Genomic DNA, 15724 nt, shown 5'->3' on the forward strand with positions numbered 1-15724 from the left:
CCGGCCCGCGGGATATTCTCTTTCCTCTCCTGTCCCCTTCTGTCCGCGGTGGGCCGCCCCGCCCGTGCTCAGGGCCCAGGGCCTGGGGCCGGGCCTCGCCCTTCCTTTCTTTTCCCCGCGGCGGGCCCGAGAAGGGGCCCCGCCATCTCCCAGGCAGGTCCGAGAGGGATGTGTAGATTCATTCTCCTGTGGAGAACAGGTGGCCCCCCAAAGCAGGCCCTTTTTGCTCTTTGTATTTTATTTTGAAACTGTATTTAATGCTTTTATATGAAAGGGGAGGGGCGGGGAGAGCTGTCCCAGTCACCTTTGCGTGCAAATGTCTTATTTATTATGCGAGTATCAGAGATAAGCTGTGAGGCGGTGGAGAAAGGACTTAAAGGAGGGAGGGCAGGGGATGAGGGTCCCACACGTCCCATGCGGTGACTCCCGCGGCCCCAGCTCTGCTCTTCGCATAGGCCGGTTCTTTGGGTCTTAAGGCCTGAGAGTGGGGAGGCAGCGGCTGCCTCTGTGGGCGGGGAACAGCAAGGAGGAAGCCCTTCCCCCATCCCCGCCCCCCAGGCCAGAGCCCAGGGTTCAAGTGCCGCAGGCCCGGTCCCCTCGACTCTTCCTGATTTGGGAATTGGATTTTATACCACGGATTTTATAGCATTTTTATATAATTCAAGATTGTCAGTGTTGGAAAGACCTTGCAGAGTAACTAGTATCTGCCTCCATCCCTTTCACAGATAGGTAAGACGAAGCCCAGAAACTGAATGATCACACAGCCAGCTAGGAACAGTACAAAAACTAGAATAAAAAACTTCCAATTCAGTTTCTTTGCACTATATGACGCTGCCTCCCGATCTCTGGTAAGTCATAAAAATGTTCCCATCTGACCGACCGCAGGATGGCACGCGCTGGTGCTGCAGGCCACCCCTGCAGTTAGCTGTGACCTGGGGGCGCGAAGAAGGCACACTTCCCTGGAATGACTAAGGCAGGCCTTGCCACGCAGGCTCAGCAGGGAGGTGTGGGCAGCAGCCCTCTCCAGAACCTAAGTGGGTTTGACTGCTGCCTGGCCCAAGGCCTCCCCGTCCTCCCTTTAGGGCAAGGGCTCCGCCATTGTGTGCGTTGGTGGTGTAACCTCGGGGAGTCAGGCCTAGGGGGCATGGCCTCGCAGTTGACTGGAAAGTAAATAACTAGTGTGGGTGAACCTCCAGGCTTTTGAGACAGTATTATGAGCTTGAGACCAGGGATTATGGATGGCACCAGGCTGGGCACTGCCATTCTTTTACTTTCCTTCACACAAGCTGTTTTCAAATCTAGAATTAGTATTCTACCACTTTTGCTACTCTGCCTGTTCAAAAACAGTAGGCACATTGGGGCAGCCTGTTATATTCACCCAAGCCCGCTGCCGAAGTTCAGGTAAGCCAGGGCAGAGCGTGGGTTAGGAATGGTATTTCCTCTTGATGGGAGTGGAAGGTCATGGCAGCCCCAAGCACTCCAGTGGTTCTCCAAGTAGCCACCAGACCAGCGTTGTATTGGAACTAAAAGAAACGGAAATGATGAGGCCCCACTTCACTGCATCCACTGGGGTGGGGCCCAGCAATGTGTTTAGATGAGCCCTTCAATGATCACAAATGAAGCCCACTTCAATGCTGAGCACCAGCGATCTAGGAAGTGCCAGGGGGTGACTCCTGCTTTGGCTGGAGCCATGGCCTCACTGCCCAGGGCTCAGGGCGTCCTCATCTCTAGGTGTATGCCTCCTTGCCTCAGGAGTCTGACGTGAACAGGTGACGTTGCTTCATGAACTTTTTGTTAATGGTATGCTTGCTATTATGGCTAATATGTAAATGTTACTCTGAATACATATTTATGTACCATGTTAGTGACATTATTCGAACATTTGTATGCATATTTGTCAAGTTTGCATCAGTTACTATTTTTTTAAGTTTCAGCCTAAGTTTTGTAAGGTATGTTGAGTAAATTTTAAAAATCCAGCTTAAGGGGCAGGGCAGCCTTAGTTTTGGAGGAGAGTGAGTCCCAGGTGACAAGTTGTTTCAGCAAAGACCCGATGTATTTAGTTTCCGTTTTCCATGGCGATGGAGTGCATCGTGGCCATGTGTGATTCGGAGGCTGCTTCCTGTGTTCTGGGTGGGGACCCTCAGTTGGTGTGAGACTGAACGGGACGGCAGACCCCGCTGGCCCCTTCCACTCCTCATCTTGCTCCTGAGGCTCACCTCTTAGAGGGGCTCCTACTTCCTTTCAGAAGCCAAATGCACGTCCTTGCTGTACTGTGGAAGTTCTGCAGTCTTGGGCATCAATACTGGTATCAACTGTTAGTTGCTTTTAAAAGCCGCAGAAGTGGAGTGGGGGTGGGGCCAGTGGAAGCCTTGTTTGGTTCTTACTTTATTCAAACTGTGTATAAAGAATAAAGTTAGCAGAATGACACCAGACTTTTTTTCTTTTTAAGTTTTATTAATACCACATCAATTTAAAGTTTTACAGGAACCAAGATTCAAGCTCCTTAGGTGCTACTATATTTTAATGTTGCACGCACACACACGCACAGTTTCATTAATTTTTCATCTATGGGTTTTTCTTTTTAAAAAAAATTCCTGTGTGGCACAAAGATCTGCCCAATTATCTAAACACAGCACTAACAGAACAAAAGAGCTAGGGGTGCAGGCTTCCAGTGCAGACAAAGTCCTTTGGAGGGGAAGCCCAAAAAGGTCACCAGTGCACTGACTTCCTGGGAGGGCCAAGGATGGGGCTGGAGAATGCATTTTCTATGCCATGACATGAAATCAGTTGAAAATTTCAAAAGGAAAGGGGGCTAAGAAATAGAATGGAGTAAGGCAAGGATACCTTTTACCCATCTAAATTCCTAAGTAATTTCCCCCCAAAAGTAGAAAGACACTTTCCTTCTGCCACCTTCTACACTGCAGTGCTTTGGGACCATCAAAGATCATGGCCCCTACTTTGAAGTCACCAGTGCACATTCCCTCTGGATTAGCATGAGTTACACCTGAAGGAACTCACCCTGCCTTTCACGTTGACTGAATTTTCATGCTGGAAGGGGAGAAAGACACTTAGTCTCAAATGGGAAGCCAAGGTCCCCCACTTCCATGTGAGCTGTCCTGTTGTCCTTTAATTGTGCACAGAGCCCATCAACACCATCTGACCCTGCCGGTGGCCCTGACCTGGCTTCCGGGAACACACTCTCAGAAGGAGCACCGTGGGCCATGGCACAGGTGCTAGGACATTCTATGCGCCTGAAGAGGAAAGGAACCCTCAAAACATCACACCCAGCAGCCAGCCTCTGTTCAAACTGCCTATGAGCCACAAAACACGCTTCCCTACACTCATCTGTGTTCTCAACTACAGACACACACCATCTCCTCCCAAGCCAGCGGGCTGTGGCCCTCAGGGTAAAACGCTGAGCACAGGTTAGAGATGTAGCCTGTGAAGGGAGTAGGGAAAAGATAAAGAAAAGCCTTTGTGTTTCTGTAGTTTGCCTCTTGAGAATGTCCCCCTCCACGGACTGAGATAGGATCACAATAACTCAACAACCGAGGAGCCCACATGCAGGTTTTTTCCTCTAACAAGTTTACAGCAGTTTACAGCAGTTACAGACATTTGTTTCAGAATAAGAAAAGTACAACCATATTTATTAAACTTGAGGTGAGGTGGGTAGGGAAGAGGGAGGAAAGCACATTCAGGAATACGCTCCCAAACTAAAGCTTGGAACTAGTGTCCAAGAGGACCCACCACCACCTTCCCCAATGGCGGAGCCGCTCCTTCCAGGGCCGGCGGGAGGGAGCGGTGCTCACGGCAGGGCTACTGTAGGCTCCCGCTCCAATCCCACCGGCTGTTTCCGTTCTCTGGTAACCAGGAATTATTACTATCACCTATAAGTTATTCAGAGTTGAAAGTTTTATCTATAAGTGAAGAAGAGGAATATGAAGAGTAGCTGCTCACATTGTGGGGCAGGAAGAGGGGGTCAAGGGCTGCATAAAACCCCACAAGCTCATGGGAAGGAATCCCACTCTTATCCCCAGATAATTTCTTAAGTTAACCATCATTTCTTAACTTAAAAATAAGGGAAAAATTATGAGGGGCAGCTATGTAAGAAAATTACATAGCTGTGGAAACTAAAGAGAACCCAAGAGGGGTGTTTTATATTTTTCTCCTTTACCCTCCAATCTTTCCCCTTTCAAGCTACATCACCATTAAGGCTCCACCATCATTAAGGTATTGATTTTGCCTATTCAATTGATTCTGTCTTTATTCTCTTATGTTTTAAGATATCAGTCCATTTTTTAGTCCAATAATTCTTGTGCTTGATTCTGCAGGGAAAGGGAAAGGAGGGGGAAACACCACATTGGAAACAAAAAAGCTTGGAATGCAGGCTCAAGCTGACACAGAGCACGTTCCTTCATAGTACAAGTAACGACAGTGTAACTATTAAATGTTTTAGTAACTGTAGCATTTCTGGTTTCCATGTACTTATTCTGCCTTTTTCTTTGCGATTCCAGGTAGTTTTGCTTGGATCCTATTGAGGGGAGGAAAAAAAGGTAAAAGTAGCCATTAGTTCTAGGTTTTATTTTAACAGTGATGCTGGCGGGCAGTCCTAGACTCGCTGGACAGTGAAAAACCGCTCCCATTTCCGGAGGCTTCCTCTGGATGAAGAGTCTGGTGTTGGTCAAGGTGCGGGGTCTGCCAAGATCCATTCATTCCCTGCCGCTGCCACTAAGGCTGCTGCCTGCCGCCTCTTTCACTGCCAGGACCTCCTGGGTCCTTCATGGGGGTGGGGTTGTGGGGAGGGTTCGGGAGAAGAATAAGGAGGACCTGGGCGTAACATCTGCTGACTACACACTGGCAGCCCATTTCTCTGAAAATGCCTGCTCACCCGCTGGTGCCATAAAAGAAACCAGGACTCAGAGTCAAGGAGACATAGTAAAACACTATAGGAACTGGCAACAGTTCCCAGTCCCCTATCGGACACCAAAGCTGCCTTTTATTTTGTTTATTAATCCTACCAGACCTGAGGCCCTGAGCCTAACTGTCCCCTATACCTGGGCTCCTGAGCATTAAAGAGAAAAAACCAACATGATATAGAAAAATGTTAGTTACATGCAAACAAGTGGTTAGAATAAGATGGAACTTGGAGACATTGTAGAAAATAGGTCTACCTTTCATCTACCTTTTATCTAGCGCCAATATTTCACCTTTGTGTGGAAATTACCGATAAATCAGTACAGCGGTCAGGTAGGGTTAAGTGTCCCCATCACTAAGGCCATTCACACCCCGCAGCTAATGTCAAAACTGTTCCCTACAAGCGTTACATCCGGAGCAGGGGCCAAGTCAGCCAACACCACCAATTCAGGACATTAGGTTCAAAGCCAAGGAAGCAAGGATCGCCTTTCAAAATCCTGAGTGAACAGCAACTAGATACATATTTTGTGTTAACTGTCCTTGCCTGGTTTTAGCTCCAATGTACACCTAACAAGACCAGGTTAAGACCAGGTTAAGGTTTTTTTTTAAAAAAGAGATTAAATAATTTCTTGTAAAATCAAACTATTAACCAAGGTGCCCCCCACCCCCCGGGGTAAAAGTCACATTTCAGGGTGAAAAACTGGCACCAACATTTTACATCGGGGACAAAAAGTCATTGGGGCGGGGGGTGGGAGCACATGTTATGAGGAAATGTGGAACCTAAGCATACTTACTTCTCAACAATCGACTTGGTCTGATCACGCACGATGCCAACATAGTGATCAATCTGGGTCTTTAAGGAAGGAAAGTGACTTAGTTGTGGCAACACACAGATTAACAATTTTCCTGAAGGCAATGTTCTTTTCTCTAAGTGTAACTATTTTTAAAAAACACTATTGAATATTCTGGAAAATGAAAATAATGCCCAGCTTTTACAAGTGTTTTTAAAACTCCAGATTTCAGACTTTAAATTAAACCATAAACATCCCATATTCAGTTGCAGTAAAAACCACTAATTTCTTCTGCAGAGTCTTACTTGCTAGGTGTTTTCTTTAGAGAAACTGGACTATAATAGCATTTTCTGAATACTAGATAATGTATCTAATCTATTTCCTATAATCATAAATGTATTTTGGCTCCTGGGTAAGACTAATTCATTTAATACCAAAAAGTCTGCTGATGGATGACTTAATCCAAAAATAATAACCTCATAAATCTAGTATACTCTTTAGGCACCATTCCACAATGCAAACACCTGCTCAGACTGATGGAGTCCCATATTACCCTTAATATTTTCTTTTTAGATATGAGCTTTTATTTCTTTAAATATTTTTCCAACTTATTTTAACAGATAATGCAGCTATGTGATAAAAACACAAAAGGCACACAACTAAGCATAAAAAGTAGTCTTCCTGCCCTTATCTCTCCTAGACAGTTTGTCTACTAGAGGAAACCACTGCTACCAGTTTCTTACAGGCACCTGACTTATAAAGTCGGACTGCAGGAATGGTAGAGATTGCTCTGAACTCTCGTTACCTAAAAAATGAACTAAAACTCGTCACACATCAACTGGCATGATCTGACTTGAAGCAGGCCAAAGCTTACCTTGTACTTCTCATAGACAATTGGAACACTGAAAATGAGCAGTTCAGCTGCAAGACAGAATCATGGGACATGGCAAGTGTAAGTGTGAGATAGTCACAAAGTCTCAGGACTCAAGTAACACACAGGTTTTCCTCATGAAATACAGGGAAACACAGATCTCCAATATGAGAAATGTCTAGATCTCTCAATTAAGGACAGTTAGATACAGGTACATTGATTCTTATAAATTTAAGATCCCCATATGTAAATCAAATCTAGATGACTCTCCTTTGCTTCTAGCTGTTCTGATATTTAAAATTAGGACCAAATTAATAAACCTACAGCCACACAATATCTAGGTTCAAGGTCTCTATGGATGTTAGAGGCGGAGCCATTAGGAAGCAATGGAGCCATGCTGGGCATTCTCTTCGCTCTTAACTCTTACCAATGACTTCAAAGAGCATGGAGACATTTTCCTTGCCATCTTACCAAGAATCAGAAGGGTGATTCCATTGAAAACGGCACCAACATAGGTCATCAGCCACATGAAGACAGCCAGCTGTGAAGGCCAACATCAGGGGGTTAAGCAGGAATAATTATGACACAAACTTCAGGTTAGCCAATGCCATTTTCCTCTAGCTAGTTAAGTCTACATAAATTTAGTGATGTATGCCATAAATCATTTCAAAATAAAGGTTACCCCATTTGCACTGTACGTTTGAGGGTGGATAAGAGAATTCTGTAGTTCTCTTAGGCCCAAAGACTGTAATTGCATTTCTGTCGATTACATTATCCTGTTAGTTCTCCAGGTTCACGAGATACCTTCTCCACCGACTCCTGTCTTCATTTTTACAGGTTGATGGAGAGAAGCATGCAATTGTTTTTATCTGTGGAAACCCTACTTATTGTTTTTCCTCTGAAGTATAACCTAGTCTCTGGCTTTCCTTTTCCTCACCACCAAAAGCTCAAAGGGTAGCGGAACGAACCTTCAAGGAGTCAACTAGATCTTCCACCAGAAAGAGACGGATAACGAGCTTCAGGGCCCGGTTGACGTGCACCATGGCAGCATTCACATAGTTATGGAAAGCTTCTGAGGACAGAGTGATGTCTACATCCAGGTAGGATCTTCCAGAAGAAGAAACAACAGTCAGATATTTGACACGGAAGGAGAAGACCTCTTTCTGGGAGCATAGCCATTCTTTAGAGTGTGAAATTCCCCCACAGACGCACCTTAGAAATCTCTAGGGGCATGTTTTGCTGTCACGGATGGGGTGGGGGCACCACTGTCATTTAATGGCAGAGGCAAAGATGTCAGATGTCTGCGAAGTGTAAAATGGTCCACAAGGTGTTTTTCCTCACAGTTTTAACATATCTTGAATTTTCTAAAATTGTATTTTGTTTATTAAACTTTACTAAGTTTTTCCCCCCCACCATTTTGGAAAATCACATCTGTATTGTAGATTATACATGTAGGTGCCAAGTACCTGATGTTTTACTATTATTATTGTTTTTTGGTGTACTCATTTCCAAGCAATTATATATTGACTGGAACACATATTATTTTATTATACATGGCTATTTTGTCATTTCTTTATATTACAATTAGGATCTATTTTAAAAATTTTGTTTATAAATATGTTATTTATAAATTTCATTTCAAAATGATAAAGGAGGCATTATAAAATATTTGTTAAAAAAATATAAAGGAGGGGAGCTATTGAGTTTGACTGGGTTGAAAATTACAGAAAAAGAAACACCTGGTTCTGTTCCCAGAGGCACTAAGGACTCGAGATGTAAACATCTGCTTGTAACTTGTCATTCACGGAGGACTCTGAGTGCCTACTGAGAGCCACTCTGAGGTGCTGGCTCATCAGGAAAGATAAGGCTGCTTTTGCCTTAGAGAGCCTAGTCTTGTGGGGAAAACAGAGTAACAGGCATGTTTTTCTTTCCTATTTATTAAAAAAACATTTACCACCAAATATGAAAATTATAAAATTAATGCAACTTGGCAAAACACATTTTACAAATCCACAACAGTGTCATGCAAGAGACATGACATCTGAGCTTATGGCAAAATAATAAAATGTATTCACTCCTTCATTGAACAACTATTGATTTGTTAAAGCTAATTTGCAATAACTTTTCAAATGTCACATATAGTTTAAATTATTCCTTCTATTTTCACCAAGAGAAAACACAAGGACCAAAGCCACAACCGGACACCTATTCTGTCACAGTTCTGAGAGGTCACAACAGGGTTTCTTTCTCTATGAGAAAAGGGTTTTTAAAACATTGTCATTTGCTCATGTTAACACTTTTTATGGTCTAAGATTTTCAAGAGGAAAAGTGTGAGGAATACAGGTGTTACAGTTATAGCCCAGTCAAAAAAGCTAGCAACTGGATTTCAGAAATGCATGACCTACATTCATCAAAACTTGCCCCTGGTATTAAGAAAACTAAAGGAAAGATAAGGAGGGGGCTGCGTGCCCTGAGACCCCGGCCAGGGCCCACCTGCCTGGTACAGACCCTCACACTGCAGACAGCCCCATGGTGCTGAGCCCTGGCAGCCAGCCTGAGGGGCGGCGATCTTACCTGCACAGGTTTATTGTACCGAGACTCTCCCTGGCATCACACACCTTTAAATGGAGCCAGGTTTTAATTATATGTATAAAGAATAAATATATATAACAAAACAGGGAAGAAGGAAATCAGTATAAAACCACGGGCAACACACCGAATTCTGATCATCACCAAGAGCGCAGCCTCAACACCCAGCTTTCAAAGTTGTTTTAAGATTTGACATGTGGGGCTTACACATGTGCTTGGGCGCCGTCTAACTGAGTGCTGTCCTCAGCGCCACCCTTCCCTGCTCAGGAACTCAGACAGTCTTCTTTGGTCTTAAAGTGTGAGACTGTAGCTGGTCAAGAAGTCCTTGGCCATTTCTTAAAGAGGTCCCATGGTGTCTAGTTGATGTTTCATGTCACCGATTGGACCCTATAATTCTTGATTTTTCATCAGGTCTGATTTTTATACCTGCCCAGCCTCAGTGAACCCTTTTAATAAACTGTAAAGTGTTACTTGTGATCCTTCAACTCACTTGAATGGATGTCCTTCTTCTGACTTCTGCACAGCTTGGATGACAGACCTGTAGACCCTGAAGCTGATGGTGACAGAGAGAAGAGCCAGGATGAGGTAAGAAACCACACTGATGACACTGAAAGCTGCCAGGGAAAGCAGCACGATCAGCGTGGTGCCGAAGACAAACCCAGTCTTCTTCACATCTCGCCAGAAGATCAGATCGTGCACTGCGAAAGAAAGGGACGCAAGTTACACGGACACCCCGAGCCACTGGCCAGGACGGTCCTCTGGCTGTGTCCTGCACGCCTGAGAAGCCGGGACTAGCATTCAATTACAGGTGCCCCCTCCCTCAGAGACTCTGATAGGTGAAAATCACATATGTCAGGGGTGATGATTCACACTACAAAAGGTTCCTCTAGTTTCTGGGCAGGTTTATAAAAATGTAGGAACTTATTTTTTAGAGGTGGCTCTTGAAGTACAATGGGGTAAAGTATCATTTACTTCAAATGTTTCAGCAGAAAGGATGGTAGAGCAAGTGTGGTAAAATCTTGATAACTGTTGACTAAATTAAACAAACGGTAACTACAGTTAAATTGGGTCAACAAGCTATAAAACCAAAGCTAAAATGAAATTTATAAATTGGGCTGGGGGCAGAGAGAGTGGTGAATAAAAATATATCAAGCTCTAATAGTGTTAGTTAAAATTAAACACCAGTCTCTGTTCATCTGAAGAGTACTCAGGAAGGATTATGGGTATGGGACCATATAATTATCTAAAAAACAATACTTTTGAGAGTAAGTGGGGCTACTAATACTAACTGTTAGGAAATGGGTATAATAAACCAAGGCTGTCCCAAGCAAGTGGGTCTTGTGGTCGGGGACATCCGCACTGAAGAGACCTCAAAAACCCTGCTGTCCACTGCTGGCAATTACCTCCAATCTAGCAATGACACTACACTGGAATGGCAATCTGCGAGGGCTGACCGCAACATTAATGACTCTATTTCAAGTTTCCTCTGTGCTACTCTTTGCTTATACAAAAAAGAGTAAGGGCTTTGGAGTTGGAGAAACATGAGTATGAGTCCTGGTAATTTTTAGTCATATTACCCTATTAACCTTTCTAAACCTTTGTTTTCTCATCTATAAAGTGAAGAAAGTGACACCTATGTCCACGTTGTTTTAAGGAATATATGTGGCTAATGCATGTAGAAAGCGTAGCATTGTAAATGACACACAGTAACCACTCAAATGTGAACTATAATTAAAATATGGAATTCTGTGATTGGGGGTAAAGTGAACTTGAACCTGATTCCAGCTGACCCACTAGCACTTAGTTCTTCCCCATAGTCAGCTTCAATACTCTTCTCTGAAGCCTAACCTTAGCTAGAGCCAAGGGAACCTAACGTGAAACGAAGAAAACACTAAGATAAACTTATTGTCTAGAAGAAATAATCACTGGTTCCAAGATTCCGGTTAAGGGATGTGACTACTAGGAGAAAGTAGGGATTAGGATCGCTGAGGGGAGGTCGAGAGTCCCAGACAGCGATGTTGCAAAGGAGAGAGAGAAATGGGAGGCAACTCAGGCTCACTTGACTGAGCAGGAAAGCTGAACAGAATGCTACCTACTTATGAGAGCAATTCCCATAACCAGAGTCCAAGTATATGCATGTCACTTTTCATATATCTATCTACAGGAAGAGTTTCAGCACAGAACGCTTAGCGATGGAACACACTGATACCATGTGCCTCCTGATGTAATGTACTGAGAAGGACACATCACTTGTATGGTATTCTTGCCAAAAACATAAAAACTGAATCTAATGAGAAAACACTAGACAAACACAGACTGAGAATTAGTCTACAAAACAGCTGGCCTGTATTCTTCAAAAATGTCAATGGTGTGAAAGACAGGAGACTTGACAACACATAAATGCGAAGTGAGATCACAGACTGGACACTGGATACCAGGGTAAAATAGCTATAAAGAACATCATGGGGACAATTGACAAAATTGGGATGTGAACTATATAACTGATAAAAGTACTGTGTCAGTGTTAAATTTCTTACATTTGATAAAAATTTAGTGTACTATAAAACAAAAAAATTTATCATTCAAAAGAAACACACTCCAAAGTATTTAGGGCAGTTGTTCCCAACCTTTTTTTGGCCACGCCCCACCTAAGCATCTCTAAAATCCTGATGCCTCCTTGTGACATACAACTCCTGCTCTGACCGGTTTGGCTCAGTGGATAGAGCGTCGGCCTGTGGACTGAAGGGTCCCAGGTTCGATTCTGGTCAAGGGCATGTACCTTGGTTGCGGGCACATCCCCAGTAGGGGGTATGCAGGAGGCAGCTGATCGATGTTTCTCTCTCATCAATGTTTCTGACTCTCTATCCCTCTCCCTTCCTCTCTGTAAAAAATCAATAAAATATATTTTTTAAAAAAGAGTATACTCCTAATCATGGAGGAAGAATAAAAGGCCATTAACTTGGTCTAAACAAGCTTCCCAAGAACATGGCATCCATGAAAGAGAAAAATAAAAGAACAAAAGGACAGCTGAAGTACTGAGGAAGAAATCACTAAGAAATTGTTTAAAAAATAATATAAAAAATAGCAAATAAAGTTTCAAAACATATAATAGAGAACTGAAATGCATAAATGTCACAAAAAATTCACTATTAATAACTAATTCTCAAATTGCTCCCCTTAAAAGTCAAATTGCCCCCTGTGGGGCATGTGCTCCATGTTGGGAACCACTGATTTACAAATAAAGGGCCAGGATTTTTGCAACTAGCTCTTAAATGGTCAGGAAAAACCCTGAATCTATAGAGAAGAGGGAGGGAGGGAGTGATAAAGCAAAAGTGACTACATGTTAACATTGGTGAACTAGACCAAGGGTTATATGGGAGTTTTTTTGTACTATGCATGTTAGTCTTTAAATTTGAAATATTTGAAAGAATAAGAAAAAGAAACTCTTAGAGAATAAGGCTGGGCCCCAGAGAGTAAAAGACCATGCTGTATCAGAGAAGGGAAAAGCGACAGTCTCTAAAGGCAAATAAATCTACTTTTGTGCAAATCAGAAAAACCACCCTATCCTCATGACTTCACTGCCATCTGCTGGAAAACTGTCATAAGGTAAACGCAAACCTACAATGGTTAACACATGTGAATGGTGCCCCCTAGAGGTGTGCAGTACACAACTTGGATGACATGTATATAGTGAGGGAAGGGGAGAGTGGCATGAGATGATGCTGGAGCTGAGGGAGGGGCTAGATCATGGAGCACTTTCATAGAGCAAGGTAAAGGCCTTGGATTTTACCTCAGATGAAATGCGAAGTCACTACAGACTGTCAAGCAGGGGGATAACATGATATATTTTAACAAGAGAAACCCTTTTACTGCTGCAAAGAGAAAATGGATTGCGATGGGGCAGGTGTGAAAACAGAAAGGTTCCCTAGGAGGCTAACTTGAAGGTTCAAGTGAGAGATGATGGTCATTTAGATAAGGATGGAGATGAGTGGACAGATTTGAGCTGTATTTTTGAGGTAGAACAGGCAGAACTTGATGGACTGGATGCAGAAGGTGATGAAATATGAATGACACCTAGGTTTGGGGCCTGAGAAATGGATGGATGTGGTGTCATTTATGGAGAAGAGGAAGAGTAGAGTACAGAGTATGTTAACTTTGGGATGGATGCCTAGAGGTATCCATTATTAAAGAGGCGGTTAGATCCACCAGTGTGGGGTACACAGGGCAAGTCTGAACTAGCGATACGAAATGGATGAGGTTACCGAGTACTGATAGGGAAGAAGGGCCAATTCTGAGGCCCATTCATAGACCTGAAGATTGGAAGAGGGACTTCTTTCTGAATGCTTCTATTTTCTCAATAAGAAAGAGCTGAGATCACTAGCTGGGTGGGGTCAGGGGAGCAAAGAAGGTTTACAGAGAGAGGAAAAGATATAAAATGGTTATTTCAGAAAAGTGAGAAAGTGTCCTAAAGCTCTTAGAAAACACAGTATATCTATGTGACCTTTGGCAATGGCTTCTCAGATATGATACCAAAAGCACAAATGACCAAAAACAAAACAAAACAAAAGATAAACTGGACTATATCAAAATTAAAAACCTCTGTGCTGTAAATGGTACCAAGAAAGTGACAAGATACTCATAAAATAACAGTATATTTGCAAATTAGATATCTGGTAAAGTATTTGTATCTAGATATATAAAGAATTATATGTAACTAATTAGTCCAATTGAAAATGACCAAAGGATCTGAAGAGATATTTCTCCAAAGATATACAAATGGCCAATAAGTACATTAAAGATGCTCAACATCATCAGTCATTAGGGAAATGCAAATCAATACCACACTGAACCCACTTGGATGGCTATAATAAAGAATTACAATAACAAATATTGGCAAGAATGTGGTGAAACTGGAGCCTACCTTCCTACTGGGAATGAAAAATGGTGCAGCCACTTTGGATAACAATTTGACAGCTCCTCAAAGAGTTAGACATAGTTATTATATGACCCAGCAATTCCACTCTTAGGCAAATGCCCAAGAGAAACGAAAACATATGACACAAAAAATTGCACACACCAATGTTTATAGAAACATTATTCATAACAGCCCCAAAGTGGAAACAATCCAAACACCAACAACTGATGAATGCACAATAAAGGGTAATATATCCATACAACGGGATTATTATTTGGCAATAAAAAGGAATGAAGTTCTGATGCTACAAAGCTTGAAGACATTAGGCTAAAAAAGCCAATTACAGAAGCCACATGTTATATGATTTTATTTATATAAAAAATCAGGAATAAGCATATAGGAGGCAGCCAATCAATGATTCTCTCTCATCATTGATGTTTCTATCTCTCTCTCCCTCTCCCTTTCACTCTGAAATCAATACAAATATATTTTTTTAAAAAAAGAAAAGAAATGGATAAACTGGGCTCTGGCTAGTGTGGCCAGTTGTAGCACTGTCCTGTACACTGAGAGGTGGCAGGTTTGATTCCCAGTTAGGGCACGTATCTAGGTTGCTGGTTTGATCCTGGTCGGGGCACATACAGCAGGCAAGCAATTGATGTTTCTCTCTCACATGGATGTTTCTCTCTCTCTCTCCCCCTCACTCTAAAATCAATTTAAAAAAAAAGCATATTGTCAGGTGAGGAAAAAATAAATAAAAGAAAAAGCAAGATTGGTTTAACATTCATAAGTCATTCAATATAATTCATCCTGTCAACAAACTGAAAAAGAATAACCATATGATCATCTTAAAAGATACAGAAAAGGCATTTAACAAAAATCCAATATCCCTTCAGATAAAATCTCTCAGCAAACTAGGTTAGAGAAGGAAATGTCTGCAACTTGATAAAGGGAACCTAGAGCTAATATACTTAATAAAAGAAGACAAGGGTGTTCTCTCCTAGAACTTCTATTAAACACTGCACTAGAGGTTCTAGTCAGTACAGTAAGTCAGTAAAAATAAAAGGCGCCCAAACTGGAAAGGAAGCAGTAAAACTGTCATTAGTCACAGATGGCATGACTGCCTGTGCAGAAAATCTGACGGAATCTACATGAAAGCTATAGAATGAATTTAGCAAGGTTGCAGAATGTAAGGTCAATATACAAAATCAATTATATTTCTACATATTGACATTAACCACTCAGAAATTGAGTTAAATACCATTTAAAATAGCATGAAAATATGAAAACACTTAGACATAGATTCTAGCTAAAGCTATATAACACATGTACACTTAAATCTATAAAACATGCTGAGAAACTAATGAAGTCCTAAATAAATAGAATGCTATACTGTTTTCATGAGTTAAAAAAACTAAAAGTTGTTAACATGTTAACTGTCCCCAAATTTATCTATAATTTGATGTAATTCCAACAGAATTTTTTTAAATATATATTTTATTGATTTTTTACAGAGAGGAAGGGAGAGGGATAGAGAGTCAGAAACATCGATGAGAGAGAAACATCGATCAGCTGCCTCCTGCACATCCTCCTACTGGGGATGTGCCCGCAACCCAGGTACATGCCTCTGACCGGAATCGAACCTGG

At 42.2% G+C, this 15724-nt stretch overlaps 1 protein-coding gene across 2 annotated transcripts in view; it reads right to left on the reverse strand.

Annotated features, from left to right (window-relative positions):
- Positions 1 to 4233: 4233 nt before the first annotated feature.
- Positions 4234 to 15724, reverse strand: part of RTN3 (reticulon 3) — a 41117-nt gene continuing 29626 nt past the window's right edge. For both annotated transcript variants that reach the window (XM_006105612.3, XM_023746594.1), the window contains 6 exons: positions 9656 to 9863; positions 7545 to 7683; positions 7048 to 7117; positions 6580 to 6626; positions 5709 to 5767; positions 4234 to 4531 (listed from right to left, as the gene is read on the reverse strand). In XM_006105612.3, coding sequence (XP_006105674.1) covers positions 4486 to 4531; positions 5709 to 5767; positions 6580 to 6626; positions 7048 to 7117; positions 7545 to 7683; positions 9656 to 9863 — 569 coding nt within the window. In that variant the 3' untranslated portion in view covers positions 4234 to 4485. The remainder of the gene's footprint in view (positions 4532 to 5708; positions 5768 to 6579; positions 6627 to 7047; positions 7118 to 7544; positions 7684 to 9655; positions 9864 to 15724) is intronic.

Source organism: Myotis lucifugus, unplaced genomic scaffold (assembly GCF_000147115.1).
Source record: "Myotis lucifugus unplaced genomic scaffold, Myoluc2.0 scaffold_703, whole genome shotgun sequence".
In the NCBI taxonomy this organism is placed as follows: Eukaryota; Metazoa; Chordata; class Mammalia; order Chiroptera; family Vespertilionidae; genus Myotis; species Myotis lucifugus.